Source organism: Auxenochlorella protothecoides (assembly GCF_000733215.1).
Source record: "Auxenochlorella protothecoides strain 0710 unplaced genomic scaffold scaffold53, whole genome shotgun sequence".
NCBI lineage: Eukaryota > Viridiplantae > Chlorophyta > Trebouxiophyceae > Chlorellales > Chlorellaceae > Auxenochlorella > Auxenochlorella protothecoides.
In genome coordinates, this window is record NW_011934321.1 from 44,360 (window position 1) to 57,881 (window position 13,522).

Consider the following 13,522-nt stretch of genomic DNA (forward strand, 5'->3'; position numbering starts at 1 on the left):
GTAGACCGCGTGGACGAGTTCAGGGCGCAAGTGGTCAGGGCGAGGAGAGTGAAGTGCATCGGAAAGGCGACTGAGCCGGAATCAGACATGGCACCCCACCTCACCCGAGACGTCGATGGGCCGGGCCTCCTTCCTGACCTCACGGGGCAGCGCCTCCTTTAGCTTCTTCTCAAAGTCGATATATGCCTTGACTGCCTGAGAAATGGTCTCTTCCTCCATGAAGAACCAGGCGTTGTCGCCCTGTGGTTGGTGAGTAGGAGACAGTGCATGTCGAGTCACAGGAAGTGCATCTCACTGACAGGCAGCAAGCAGGGCATGCTGCTCTGAGGTCTGTCCAGAAGAGAATGCCTCAGGATGAGAGCACCACTGTCGCATCTCCAGGCAGAAAGGCACAGAGGGCAGCGGAGTCCACCTCACCAGCACCCGGCACCTACCTTTGCAATGGGAGTGAGACCGTCCCAGCCAGAGACCTGCTTGGCCGCGACTGACACGAGTGTGTTCTTGCAAACCATGAGCTTGGAGCCCTCTGGGAGACCAGCCCTGAACTCCTGCAGCTGTTTCACCTATATGGATGGACAATAGTTTCCATGATTGCACAACCACGCTGGGAACAACATTGGGGAAATTCCACAACCTCATGGGCTTAAACGATGCCCACGCGCTGAGTCATGCAAGGTTCTCCTCACCGTGAGCCCCTTGTATCGGAGTCCGACTATCACAGAGCTCTTCTCCAGCAGGGGAACCAGCTTCTGCAGCGTTTGCTCCTTGCCTTTCCTACTGAGGGCCGCTCGTGGCTGCAGAGGGTGGTGTATTGCGTTGTACTCAGCGGTTTAGCAGGGGCGCATGCGTCTAGGACCCAAGCATCCAGCCGGCCCCTGCATTCATACCCGACACCCAGACCCACTTGGCATAGCTGGCGCTGCGGCCGAGGGCACGCTCCTGTGGATCGGAAACAATGCCTGTCTGATATGGTCGAGGAAGATAGGAGGGCCGTCCCGCCCATAAAACTGCACAGGAGTGAGATTGTGGATGTGAGTCGCTGGCCAAGAACCTCACGAGTACGCCTTCTCCCCCAGCAGGCTCCCAGACTCGCACACCTTGACATGATACCAGCCATGCTGCCTTCCCTGCAGTAAGAAGCACCTCGATTCGCGTTCGTTGGGGTGTGGTCCGTGCATTCACCACAGTGAAGGCGCAGGGTTATCGGAATTGTGACGACCCAGCATGCGCAGCATCGCCTTGTCCCAATGTTATAAGGCGGGGGCGGTGTGCTACTACCCAGCGCTGTTCCGCCCTCCTCGCCCTCTTTACCCCACGGAAGGAGCGTCAAGATGGTGAGCCGGGGCTCGGAAAGTGCTGGATGGGGTCCAGGAGGATTGGCGCTGGGCAGCCGTCAGGGCGATGCCTGGCGTGGCCAGGCGGAGTCGCGGCGGAACATGGCGGAGTCCCGCTATCCCCCGTCTTCTGGAGTCGGACGGTGTGAAGTGTGGACCTGACCCGCCCCCTCCCTTCGAACCTGCAGGCCAAGCGCACGAAGAAGGTCGGCATTGTCGGCAAGTACGGCACCCGGTACGGGGCCAGTCTGCGTAAGCAGATCAAGAAGATTGAGGTGTCACAGCACTCCAAGTACTTCTGCTCCTTCTGCGGCAAGGTGAGGACCAGCTGGAGTCCCCCCCTGCTTGCACCCGTCCCTGTCGTGATTCTGGGGTGGTGATGACCGAGGCCATCGGCATGTGACCCCGTCTCATTTCCACACGCCCGCACAGTTCTCCGTGAAGCGCGTCGCCGTCGGCATCTGGGAGTGCAAGGCCTGCAAGCAGGTCCAGGCTGGTGGAGCGTACGTCCTGAAGTGAGCCTAGGATGGAGTGGGTTTGGAGGGGGGTGCTGGTGTGCGAGTGTGAGGATGTTGCAGGAACAGTCCGGTGCACAGGGTCTGCCTGCTCTCCGCAGCTCTCTTCAGTATTCTAACCTGCATGTCCCCACCCCCCCCCCACAGCACTGCTGCCTCCGTCACCGTGCGATCGACCATCCGTCGCCTGCGCGAGCAGACCGAGATCTAGTGTGCCTGGGGGAATGCTCCGATACATGCCGCCCACCATGCTTTAAGCATGCCCTTTGACACACAGCCAGGGGGGAGTGGTGGGATTCGACAGGAGGATGGGCCGGGCGCAGGGATCGAGGACAGGGGAAAGACCCATTTCAGGGGAGCAGGACAGTGGGGTGGTGGTGCAGGAACTCGGGAGCCTTTGGCGGCAAACGCTCTCTGGCAGGCCATTCTGTCAGCAACCGGCTCCATGTGATGAGGACTGTCTCACAAACTCGGATGTGACCATTATAATCACGACGCGAATGCCTGTCACTCTGCTGGTCGATGTTCCTGATCGCGCGCCTCGCGCGGCAGCATGTCCCATGTCACTGCGTCTTGGCGCCACCGCCCCCCGCCCCCGCTCGCTGCGCCCTCGTGGGCGGCCAGCCGGGCCACCAGGCCTTCCAGGCGCTCGCCGAAGGCGGCGCGGGAGAAGCGCAGCGCGGCGCGCCGCCGCGCCGCCGCGCCCATGCGCTCCGCCGCGCCGGGCACGCACAGCGCGCGCAGCGCGTCGGCCCACACCTCGGGCCGCGGGTCGCGGAGCAGCCCCGTCTCGCTCTCGACCACCGTCTCCAGTGGCCCCCCGCTGGCGCAGGCCAGCACCGCCCGCCCCGCCGCCGCCGCCTCGAGCGGCACGATGCCCAGGTGCTCGTCAGTGGGGGTGTAGAGCACCGCGCGCGCGGAGGCCAGCAGCGCCGCGCGCTGCGCGTCGGTGAAGGAGGGGAGGAATGCCACGGCCCCTGCCACACCCAGCTCCGCCGCCAGCGCCCGCAGCTCCGCCAGGTGCTCCACGTTCTCCCGCAGCCGCGCGTCGTGGCCTCCCGCGATAACCAAACCCAGCAAGGGATTCGCAGCCGAAGCTCCTTGATGCGAAGCCTGGGCCTGAGCCGCCGCCAGGGCGCGGATGGCCAGGCCCACGTTCTGATGGGTGGGTGGGGAGGGGTTGGTTGCAAAAAGGGGGCAGGGTGGCGGCAGGGGTGGGGGATGGGGGCGCTTGGCGCTCTTTCGGGCGGCGAGGTAGTGCATGCGCTCGCCATTCCGCACGAGCAAGCCCACTGGGCGCAAGGAAGCCCAGGTCCACTGCCGCTGCAAATCGCGCGCCCACTTCCCGCCCACCCTTGTCCCCCGGCCACCCCCCCGGGACCCCCTCGTCAAACCTTTTTTCGCTCGAAGCGGTTGATGGACAGGAAGACAGCGTCCCTGGACTCGATGAAGCGGGCCAGGTCGGGGGGCAGCGTCCGCTTGCACCCCGCCCGCGCCGCCGCCAGCTGCGCATCAGATGGTACCACCACCGCGGGGTAGAGCACGTCGGGGACGAGGCCTCGCCCGTGCAGCCGCCTGAAGGTGCGCGCAAAGATGCCTGGCGAAGGCGAGTCCGAGTTCCATGGACGTCGAGGGGGAAGGAGGCGAGTGGGATAGGCTGGAGCAGCGTCGATCATGGTACACAATGGCCCTGGCTGCCTCATTATACTGCCATCGCAAGTGGGAAAGGAGCAGCAACTGCCACGGCACACGCCGGGGAGAGCCACCAATGTCCGCACCTGAAAAATGTTCCGAAGCCTGCTTTCGCCCAAAATTTTAAAGCCCCCTTTCCTGGTACCCACCTTGGGTGAATCTGCTGTTCACCACGACCAGGTCGGCAGTGCCTGTGGTCGCCTGCTCCAGCCAGTCCAGGGGGGCCCGATAGAAGCGGTGCAGACGGGTGGTTGGAGCGGCCAGGAGCAGATCGGGGAAGTGGCAGTAGAAAAGGACGGGGCGGCGCAGGAGCCAGCACAGGAGAGGGATCGCCACGGACACCTGGTCCACGATCACGACGTCTGGCCGGGAGGCCGCTCTGCAGGGAATCCGTGAAGTAAAGGGGATGGGTTGGGTTTGGAGGGGAGGAGTGGTCCCCAATAGAGGATAGGAACTCAACAGGGCATGCCGCGCAGAGCCCATCTGTGAGCCCCAGTTCATTCAGCGCCCCCTTCACCCCTTTCCCCTCCTTCTGGCATGTGCAGGAAGAGCTGCTGCAGAACCCTCGCCTCAAGAATAATCTGCAGCGGCATTCATTCCCAGCCCCAACCACGCCGCCCACACCTCACCTCCAGCAGCTCCATGAGAGAGACACCGCCATGATCAGGCACCTTATGTAGGCGCACAACGCAATGGCGCGGCCGCCCAGGCTCCTGGGAAACCAGCCGCCCCTGACCTTGATGGCAAATGCGCCAGACCTGGTCTCCTCGAAGCTGCGGGCTGGGTCGTAGTAGGCAGTACTGATCTCTACCTGCGGATGGAGACTTTGGCCCGACTTGAACCCTGCACATTCTCGCACAACAAATGTGCCATTGGCATATCGAGCACTCTTGGCATGAGCAGCATGTCAAAACCCAGGAGAACAAGCACCTTGTGCTCTTACCTTGTGCCCTCTGGCGGCCAGCTCTTGCGCCGCATCGACGATCAGCCTCTCAGCCCCTGTAAATGCACCATAGGGCCCGCATTGCATTCATGTTTACAATGGGTGTCTCGATTCCAAACATGTCGGGATTATCTCACCTCCGAGCCCCAGATCTGGGTGGCAGAAGGCTATTCTCAGGGGCCTGCTGTGCTTGCGAGGACTCATCGCCCTCGATGGTGAGATCCCTACTCCACAAAATGTGAGCGAGCAAAGGGAGTCCTTGTGACCCCCCTGACACTAGGGGATATCGTTTCCTGATGCCCATCGCCACTTGTATTTGGAAGCTCCTCGGGCCGCACGCGCAGCAGCGGGACAGGGTTCTTAAGCCAGAGGTCAATGCAGTGAATGCACGGCATGCGCCCCTGCTTCCTGCAAACCAGCTGGCCCCCGATCCTCGGTCACTCGGCAAATATCACCGCTGCGTCTGCTCTGCGAGAAAGCTAGCTTCAGGGAGGGTCGCAGGGCACATGTCTCAGGTCGCGGGTTTCCTCGCAGATCTGCCGAGCCGGTGCGCGCAGCTGCATGCAGGTCTTCAGTGATATAGAGTGCGTGTGTACAATGTGCACTGTCCTGCTTGGCTCCAGCCAGCTGCGTCACCCCCACTCCCTGTGCGCAGAGGCCACTTCACCCGGACCAAACCCGGCCCTACCTTCCTGTCCCCCGCCACGCCCTACATCGCTAGCCATGACACAGACCCGCCCGCCAGTCAGGTGATCAAGTCGGATCCCACCAGCATCCTGGTCCGGGCGCTGCAGAGTCGAAAGGAGGAGGCGAAGAGGAAGCAGGGAGGGAAGGCAGCAGGTGCGTCGGCAAACCCATCGCTCTGCTGGGGAAAGGTGCTGCTGGCATGGCCATGCAGGGGGCACTAGTGACTTCCCTGTGGCATGGAGGTGCGGTGCGGGGCCTGCCGAACCCCTCATGAGCGTGCTCCCCCTGTCCACCCGCAGCTGACAAGGGCAAGCGCCAGCTGGACGACGGGCCCGACGCGCCTGGCCGGGGCGCCAAGCGGGCCCACGAGGGGGCGGAAGGCGCCGGTCCCTCCGCCTCGAGGGCGGCCGGGGGCAGCCCCCTCTTCCAACCCAGCACGGTGACACCTGTCGGGGGGCTGCCATCGCCTTCGGAGGCCAAGTTCAGCCGCCTCGCGCTGCAGGCCTGGACGCTGCGCCAGCTCCAGACCCTGCTCAAGGCCTGGGCCCTGCCGTCCAGCGGGAAGAAGGACGACCTCGTGGCGCGCATCCTGCGTGCGCAGGCCGCCGCTGGCGACGGCGGGTGATTGGCCGGGGGTCGCTGCGGCGCTGGGCTGCCGGCGCCGCCTCGACCAAACCAACCTATTCCTCTCCGGCACCTGAGTTTTACCCCTCCCTGACTGTCATGCTGTACCATCGCCCCCAAACCCTGGTTGGCATTGGTACATCAGGTCGATGGCATGCATGAGGGTGGGGCACGACGCGCAGCGACGCAGGGGTGATGGTGAAAGGCTCTGGGCCGGGGAGGGGGGGCGATTCCAGCCGCGGCTCGCTCGGAGCTTTCTGATTACGAAGACAGTCTCAACGGAAACAAAATTGAGGCCCTGCCGCCTTTGGCGGGGGGGGGGGGGGGAAGCCTCCCGATGCGCAGGGCACCAGCATCCAACCTCCATGGCAGGCAGCGGCCCCAGGGCTCGGGAGCAGGGCGTCGACGCTGGCAAAGCGCGGCCTGCATGGCTCACGTGCACTGCACCGGCTCCGAGCCGCAGCTCGCGCCCACAAACTCCAGCATGCCGGCCAGACCGTTCAGGGTCACGCCCGCGGTGGGGATGAGGTCCAGCAGGCCTGGGTCGCAGTTGCACTCCGTGGGCGGCTCCAGGAAGGTGATGGTGGCGTTGCAGCACCTGGCATGGAGGAGGGAGCGAGCGCTGGGTCAAAGAATGGCCCAGAGTAGGCAGGAGGGCCAGCCTGCTGCTGGGGTGGTGTGTGGGGACAATTACTTCTGCACCCAGGCACATTGGTGAAGCGATGGCATGCAGCACGTTCCCCCGCCTCTGATCGCCGCATTACGTGTCAGTGGGTATGCCTGGCGGAGAGTTGCCTATCAAGGTGTCCAGTTGCTCCATGGTGATGGGATCGACGGCATTGAATGGAAAGGTCCTGCAGGGCCGGTGTGGGTCAGGGGCTCATGCTTGGCGTTTCCATCCACGACGTATCCACACAGCAACCCGCACGATCTCGTGGCAATCCGACTTTAGCCCATGCAGGAGTCCCACCCAGACTCACTGCACGAGGTACCGCGCCTCCGAATTGCATGCGGTGAGCAAGCCCAGGCCCAGCGCGATGCAAGGGTTGGGCTCCGTCTCTGCAGTACGGAGGGCATGGAAGACATGAGCGCGTCCTTAAACGGGGTCCAGGGTCATGTAATGCTCCCGCGTCGTCATGGAAACACTCACCGGGGCTTGCGCCGGCAGCAATGGCCAGCAGCGCGAGCACCAGGAGGCTTCGACGCCCTGTGCCAATCATGGAATTGCTCGGCTCTCGATGGCTGCGGCGCCCCGCCTTGTATGACTCGCGAGGGGAAGAGTTCTGTTCCTCGAATTCCCAAAGTATGGTTTCTCACATCACACACGTGGAAGAATTTCCGACACCAAGCGGGGGAAACAGCCTCTTATGGGACTCGCCGTAGCCTTTCCACGTCCAAAGCGTGTCGCAATACGACTCGTACCCCTACATTCCCCCCTTGACGAGAAGGGGCTTTTGTTCCAAGACGTACATAATTTCAGTCAACAGGGCCGGAAGTGGTGCTTCCAAGATTCTTACGACTGGTGGGTCGTAGCGGAGAAGGGCAAAGGGAAAGACCGTATCGGGATGGCACAGGGGGTAGCCGAGTGTGGATGAGATATGAAGAGTGGAAAACCCTCACAGGGAGCCTCAAGATAGACACAAGCTGATCAATTGCAGGGTGTAAGGGTGACGTTGCAAATCTGTTCCAGCGCCAGAAGCACGGTCGAACGGCCCTTGGGATTGGTGTTGGGCACTGGAGCCCCGTCGATCAGTATGGGAATGCATGGGCATTCAACAGCCGCTTCAGTAAAGCTGTCGGTGGTGTTGCAGCAGGACCTTCTGCGCCGCATGTATGGGGAAGAGAAGGGCAGTAAATTGAGCAGATGGCTTGTCATTCAACTAGCTGCAGAACTTGTGCATTCCCACTTGTTTAAATCCATGACGGCGGGCTGCTTCCCACACCACTCAGCCTCACCCCGAGGACGGAAGCCCGCCAGCCATGGTATATATTAGCTGCTCGATCTGGTACTGGGTCGTGGGATCATCCGACGAAACAGGAAAGTCTCTGCGAGTGACGGGAAGGGGGTTGAGGTTGCTTGCATGAGCCGCTGTATAGAGTATCTTCCCGGACACATCAGGTGCAGGGGAGCCGCTCCGGAGGCTCCCACAACGGCTGCGACCGCGTAACCAACGGCACGAGCTCGTGAATGAAGATCAAGCCCCGGAGACCGCAGTAAGACCAATTGCAACGGTCAACCTGAGGAGCAGGCCAATTTGAGGGGCACAGCGCTCGTCCAGAAGGATGTCTCCGAGGTCCTTGCACTCTTCGGAAACGTCTTGAACCAGGGCTGCAGAAGGGTTTGGAGCGCCTTTCAATATAAGATCACCATTATATGTCTCTGGAACCCCCGATGACCGCCTCGGAGACGCACCATGGCATATACAGAAGTGAAGCAGGAGGAGGGCCAAATGCTTCTGCGGGCGACAGCCCATGCTCGGAGGGTGGTGCCCACTCCAATGCGCGCTACTCCGGCGCCAATCCGGTGACTACCATTATGTCATACACGTGACACTGTAAACGGGCTCGCAGCCAACGCGAGTCCTCATATCAAGGGTTCCTACCCCACCCGCAATGCCACGTGGGGCTGGGTTCCGCCCCTGGAGCATCTGCTCCTCGGATCTATATGTTGTCCGGTAAAGATCTGAACCCGCACCCAGCGATTCCCCCAGCCTCGTGGACTGCACTGCTTTCCTCGGCGTAGGGGTACCTGCACACAATTACCCCCACATAAAAGCGACCACCAGGATGTACGTCTGCCGATGAAGGTTTCCAATGCCCTATTACAGCACGTTCTTTGCGGCCAAAGCCCGCATGAGGGCCGCCTGCCATACGTCCATCACCATGAGATCCCCCATGCTCCCGTCCCTCATGCCAGCACAGATGGCAGCGCCGGCGGCCACGGCCTGTGTATTTGTGAGGGGGAAAGGTGAAGAGCACTGCAGTTGGTACAGTGTCCCATGCCCACACGCAGGACACATGCAACATGAGAGGGCAATGACACGCACGCACACAACAATCACGACCCCAGGTTACCCTGCCTCCTTGCGGCGCACCAGGTCTGGGTCTACAGCCTGCTCCTCCGCCTCCAGCCCGGTCATGTTCTTCACGAAGCGGCGCAGGCCCGGCATGCGTGTGGCCCCTCCCACCAGCAGCACCTGGGTCACGGGCGCGTGCGCCCCCCTGGGCTGCAGCCCCGCCCCGCCCGCCTGCCCCGCCCGCCCGCCCCGTCGCGGCTTGCGCTGCGCGTGCTGCGCCGCGCTGCGCACCTCCTCCAGATCGAAGCCGGCCTGATTGGATTGAGTGGGGTGGAGCAGGGGGTAGGAAAGTTTTGAGGGGCAAAGCCGCGACGCCTGGCGGTTGCAACAAGTACGTACAATTCCGCGAGGCTTTCCATTGTTTCTCAGCCAAGGTGCGAGCATGCGTGCAACCCCGCCGCCCGTCCAGCGAGCCGATTCGATCGTTACACCTCAGCAATGCTCCCATACCCCTGGGGTCGCCATCCGTGACTTCCGACCCGTCCATTCCCCTGGTCCCCCCCCCAACAGCCCCTCCCTCACCTGCCAGCAGGCCTTGTCCAGCGTCTCGCGCGCACGGCGGTACAGGTGCCGGGTCATGCTGTCGAAGGCCTGGGTGGTGAGGCGGAAGCGCGCCTCCACCCCCGGCACGGCGACGTCCACCGCGGGGCAGGAGGACAGGCGGACCTTGGCCGCCCGCGCCGCGCGGCGCAGCCGCGCCTGCACGCCCGCGTCGCCCGCGTCGAGGCGCGCGCCCGCGCGTCGCGCCTGCGCGGCCAGCCACGCCGCCAGCTCGGCGTCCCAGTCGTCGCCGCCCAGCGCGGGGTCGCCCGCGGTGGCCAGCACCTCCACCGCGCCGCCGCCGACCTCCAGTAGCGAGACGTCCAGCGTGCCGCCGCCCAGGTCCACCACCAGCACCGTCTGCTGCAGGCCCAGGTCCAGGCCGTAGGCCAAGCCCGCCGCAACGGGCTCGTGCACGAGCCGCACGCTTTCCAGGCCCGCGCCGCGGCCGGCGGCCACCGTGGCCGCGCGCGCGGCCTCGTCAAAGTAGGCGGGCACGGAGATGACGGCGCGGGTGCGGGGCGCGCCGCCCGTCGCGCGCGCGGCCGCCGCCAGCAGCGCTCGCAGTACCTCGGATGCCACAGCCGGCGGCATGGTGGGCGGCGCGGAGGGCAGCCGGAAACCCGCCCAGCCGTCCACGTCGGTCAGGGCGGGGTGGGGAAGTGTCGCGCCGGCGCCGGCCTCGGAGTTTGCCGCCTCCCAGGTCTTGCCCATCAGGCGCTTGGTGGAGGAAAGCACGGAGGAGGGGTGCGACAGCGCGTACCTGTCGGGCACATGGGAGGGGCACATAAAATTGAAGTGGCATGGTGCGGAGGGTATGTTTGGTTGCACTGCGGAGAGTCCGCGGCGCATGAAGGTGCCAGCATCTCGGCGAGAACCCAGGCCCAAGCCCCTGGCCTGCACGTGCTGTGGCATCAATCCAAGCCCCCTGCTCACCTCTGAGCGGCTCGGCCCACCAGGATCCTGCCATCTGGCTTGTATGCGACGACAGACGGCAGGGTGAGCTCGCCGCCCTCGACGGGCAGCACCTGGGGCGCTCCATCCACTATGATCTGCGAGAAGAGGAGGGCGACACTTTCAATTGACACCGTGGCCTCATGAAAGCATCTGTGCGCCAAGAGGGGTGGAATGCCAGTGGCGACTGTGCTGTCAGGCATGTGGCAGCCGCAGGGTTTGCTGCAGCACCTCCTCCCCCACCATGACTCACAGCAATGGCGGAGTTGGTGGTCCCCAGATCGATGCCCACCGCCGAGCCATGGGCTGCTGGGCATCTGGTAATGCTTGCATGGGGCCTCGAAGGTTTTCGGCTCCACACGCCTGTTTCGAAGGTGCTTACCCGGTAGGCTCGACGGGTCACCACACTGGCGTGGGCGAGTGCCATGGAACTACATGGTTACTTGGGCATTCTACCTTTAAGAATAATTCTCATTGTACTTCATATTGCATCAGCATGCACGGCATATCTCGTTGTCTGTGCCGCTGCACAACTGCGTGCTTCATCCCATGCGTGCTTTCGGAGAATCCTCTGCAACAAGTACCACCAAACACTTTCGATCACCTCGGCCAAATGTCCCGTTATCAGAGATCCGTCAAATGCACACTTACCTCAGTAATCGATTAGCTTAAGCCGCCATGGCACCCAAGAAACCCGCTGCCAAGTCGAAGACCGACTCGAAGACCAACGCCCCCGTGGCTGAAGGCACGGGAGCCACCACTAGGAAACGTAAAGTGGAGGCGGCAAGTGATCTGGAAGCCCAGATCCCTGATGCCGCCGTATCTCCCAAGAAGGGCCCTAGATCAAGCGGAAAGAAGGCTGATGTGGCTGAGACCAGGGCAGTAGAGGACAAGCCAGCGCCGAGCAGCAAGGGCAAGAAACTGAAGGAGGGTGACTCTCTGCCCAGTTTCAAGCTGCTCAGGGAGGATGATGTCAAGGTGGACGTCCAGGTAGGCTCAGGATGGGGGCTGGATCACAGGTTTTGAGGGCAGGGGCTGCGTCACAACAACTCAGCGATACTTGGAATCCGTGGCGAGTCTCGTCACGACAATACCACCCCCCATGGAATTCCCCATACTTTGCAGGAGCTTGCCAAGGACCAGGGGGTCGTCATCTTCCTCTACCCAAGAGTGAGGCTAATGTGAGGTCGCTGGGTACTTTGCGCGATTTGCTGCCATGGCAGTCACCGAGGTGTTCTGGCCCTCCCATCCGCTACGCAGGCAAATACTGGGGGCTGCACCAAGCAGGCACTGGGGTTCAAGGAGAACCACAAGACCCTCCAGGATGCAGGGTTTGAGGTTTACGGGCTCAGCTTCGACAAGCCCAAGTCCCAGACGACCTGGAAGACCAAGTACGACCTGCCTTACCACCTCCTGACAGACGAGAGCGGGGAGGTGGGTGAGACCGGGGCACGGCTCCTGTGCCGGGAAATGGGTTTTTGGGGGGGGTGGGGGGCCTGACGCAGGGTTGGCAGTCTGTGTCTACACCCGGGATCAGCTTTGCCCGACCCTGAGTGGCTCTCCATGGCGATCGCCCCTCACGCCCAAGCGTCTCCTCACACGCCTGCAGTTCATCAAGGCCCTGGGCGCATTCAAGCCCCCGCGCAACGTGATTCGGTCCCACGTCGTCGTCGCCAAGGGCGGGAAGATCGTGAGCTCCCACATCCAGATCAGCCCGGGGGACAGCTTTGCCAAGGCCGTCGCCACGGTGGCAGACGTGGCCAAGCCGGCCTGAGTGTGAGTATCCCTGGAGGCGACAGGGCTGGTTTCAACACTGTGGAATTCTCATCCATCAGCACCCATCGCTGGGGAGCCGGGCTCCTGAGCATCCCTCTTCCATCGAGACTTGGTGCCGTTCCGGTGAGAGTTTACGCCCTTCAATGTTCAGTCAGACAGGCAGCAGGGAGTGGGGGTTGGGAGTCAGGTGCAGGGGTGTGGGGTGCACGTCGGCTGGTGGTCCATCGCAAAAGTCACCGCATGCGGTGCACCAGCCGCCGCTCTCGCCGATACTCAAAGTCGCCGTTGCTCTGCAGGTAGAGCAGCCCCTTGCGCACCAGATTCTCGTTGAACCCCACCCTGTGGATGCGTGGAGGGGATGGGGTGGGGGGGGGGGGGGAGTGCCGTTGCTCTGCAGGTAGAGCAGCCCCTTGCGCACCAGATTCTCGTTGAACCCCACCCTGTGGATGCGTGGAGGGGATGGGGTCGGGGGGGGGCGGGAGTGCGTGCCACCCACCTGCGACGCCCTGGGCACCGAGCATGCTTCAGCAGCGCACCCCACAGCGGGGAGCGGTGCACTGCATGGCTGATTTCCTGGAACCCCCCCCCTGCGTTACCAGGCCCCGCACAGCCTCCCCCGGGCGTACTCGTCTGACCTCCAGGCGTCCACACACCCCTCCCTTTCACCCACCTCCTCACAACAAGACACCCCCCCCCCTAAAAGCAAGCCCCCCCCCCAAAAAAAATAAACGCCAACCTGCTGAGCTCGTCCAGCAGCTTGCGCTCGGAGACAAAGGAGCCGATGGCCACTCGGCGCTTGATCTGCTCCTCCACACGGTGCACCTCGGCGCGCTGCTCCTCGCTGAAGACCAGGGTGTCCATGAGTCCGGACTTGACGGCGTCCATGGTGGAGGCCTTGAACAGCTCCAGCGCGGCGCGGACGTGGGTCTCGCCGGCCACCGCCTGCAGCCCCATCTTGGCCAGTGCCTCCGACACGCGCACGATGGCCTCCAGCTGGCGCACGGTGATGGGGATGGCGGGGACGTCGGCGCCCTCGGCACCGGCGGCGCGCTGCGCCTCCCCTCGCAGGTCCACGTACTCGTTGGCCAGCAGGCGGGCGGCCGAGTCGGTGATGCGCGGCGAGCACGAGGCACGCACGTACTCGATGTACCGCTTCAGGAACTCCTCCTCCTTATGTGTTGATACATTGGAGGAAGGGGGGGGGAAGGTTGGCGCCAGGTGTGCGTTACGCAGGGAAAGGAGGAGGGAGGGTGGAGGTGTGCTGGGTCGTGTGAGAGCCGGTGAAGGCGCAGCGGCAGGCAGGCGAGAGGGTGGGCAGCCGTGCACCCCCCACCCCCGCTCCCCATCCTCCTCGTGCGCTCAAACCCCTGCTGCCCCCCC

At 63.4% G+C, this 13,522-nt stretch overlaps 8 protein-coding genes across 8 annotated transcripts in view; 3 read left to right on the forward strand and 5 right to left on the reverse strand.

Moving 5' to 3' along the window:
• The window catches only part of F751_4443 (50S ribosomal protein L10), a gene marked incomplete at both ends in the record, with an annotated part of 1,811 nt that extends 1,299 nt beyond the window's left edge, over window positions 1-512 (reverse strand). The window contains 2 exons of the mRNA XM_011401838.1: window positions 105-240; window positions 435-512. Coding sequence (XP_011400140.1) covers window positions 105-240; window positions 435-512 — 214 coding nt within the window. The remainder of the gene's footprint in view (window positions 1-104; window positions 241-434) is intronic.
• Window positions 513-1,331: 819 nt separating this feature from the next.
• Window positions 1,332-2,060, forward strand: F751_4444 (60S ribosomal protein L37a; the record flags this gene model as incomplete). Its single annotated transcript, XM_011401839.1, has 4 exons — window positions 1,332-1,334; window positions 1,523-1,651; window positions 1,767-1,849; window positions 1,997-2,060. 4 exons carry the CDS (start codon window positions 1,332-1,334, stop codon window positions 2,058-2,060), a joined length of 279 nt encoding a protein of 92 aa, XP_011400141.1.
• A 296-nt stretch (window positions 2,061-2,356) lies between these two features.
• Window positions 2,357-4,688, reverse strand: F751_4445 (Alpha-1,3/1,6-mannosyltransferase ALG2; the record flags this gene model as incomplete). The annotated part of the gene is made up of 7 exons (XM_011401840.1): window positions 2,357-2,497; window positions 2,723-3,007; window positions 3,244-3,446; window positions 3,691-3,920; window positions 4,213-4,352; window positions 4,485-4,540; window positions 4,622-4,688. 7 exons carry the CDS (start codon window positions 4,686-4,688, stop codon window positions 2,357-2,359), a joined length of 1,122 nt encoding a protein of 373 aa, XP_011400142.1.
• A 302-nt stretch (window positions 4,689-4,990) lies between these two features.
• F751_4446 (hypothetical protein) lies at window positions 4,991-5,796 on the forward strand (the record flags this gene model as incomplete). The annotated part of the gene is made up of 3 exons (XM_011401841.1): window positions 4,991-5,031; window positions 5,140-5,324; window positions 5,471-5,796. 3 exons carry the CDS (start codon window positions 4,991-4,993, stop codon window positions 5,794-5,796), a joined length of 552 nt encoding a protein of 183 aa, XP_011400143.1.
• Window positions 5,797-6,227: 431 nt separating this feature from the next.
• On the reverse strand, window positions 6,228-7,015 carry F751_4447 (hypothetical protein; the record flags this gene model as incomplete). The annotated part of the gene is made up of 3 exons (XM_011401842.1): window positions 6,228-6,393; window positions 6,776-6,854; window positions 6,946-7,015. The coding sequence occupies 3 exons, from the start codon at window positions 7,013-7,015 to the stop codon at window positions 6,228-6,230; spliced, it is 315 nt and encodes a 104-aa protein (XP_011400144.1).
• A 1,602-nt stretch (window positions 7,016-8,617) lies between these two features.
• Window positions 8,618-10,793, reverse strand: F751_4448 (Chaperone protein dnaK; the record flags this gene model as incomplete). The annotated part of the gene is made up of 6 exons (XM_011401843.1): window positions 8,618-8,740; window positions 8,891-8,992; window positions 9,395-9,538; window positions 9,983-10,175; window positions 10,349-10,464; window positions 10,749-10,793. 6 exons carry the CDS (start codon window positions 10,791-10,793, stop codon window positions 8,618-8,620), a joined length of 723 nt encoding a protein of 240 aa, XP_011400145.1.
• Window positions 10,794-11,044: 251 nt separating this feature from the next.
• Window positions 11,045-12,140, forward strand: F751_4449 (Peroxiredoxin; the record flags this gene model as incomplete). Its single annotated transcript, XM_011401844.1, has 4 exons — window positions 11,045-11,356; window positions 11,492-11,536; window positions 11,627-11,800; window positions 11,976-12,140. The coding sequence occupies 4 exons, from the start codon at window positions 11,045-11,047 to the stop codon at window positions 12,138-12,140; spliced, it is 696 nt and encodes a 231-aa protein (XP_011400146.1).
• A 235-nt stretch (window positions 12,141-12,375) lies between these two features.
• Window positions 12,376-13,522, reverse strand: part of F751_4450 (DNA replication licensing factor mcm5-A) — a gene marked incomplete at both ends in the record, with an annotated part of 5,626 nt that continues 4,479 nt past the window's right edge. The window contains 2 exons of the mRNA XM_011401845.1: window positions 12,376-12,481; window positions 12,879-13,312. Coding sequence (XP_011400147.1) covers window positions 12,376-12,481; window positions 12,879-13,312 — 540 coding nt within the window. The remainder of the gene's footprint in view (window positions 12,482-12,878; window positions 13,313-13,522) is intronic.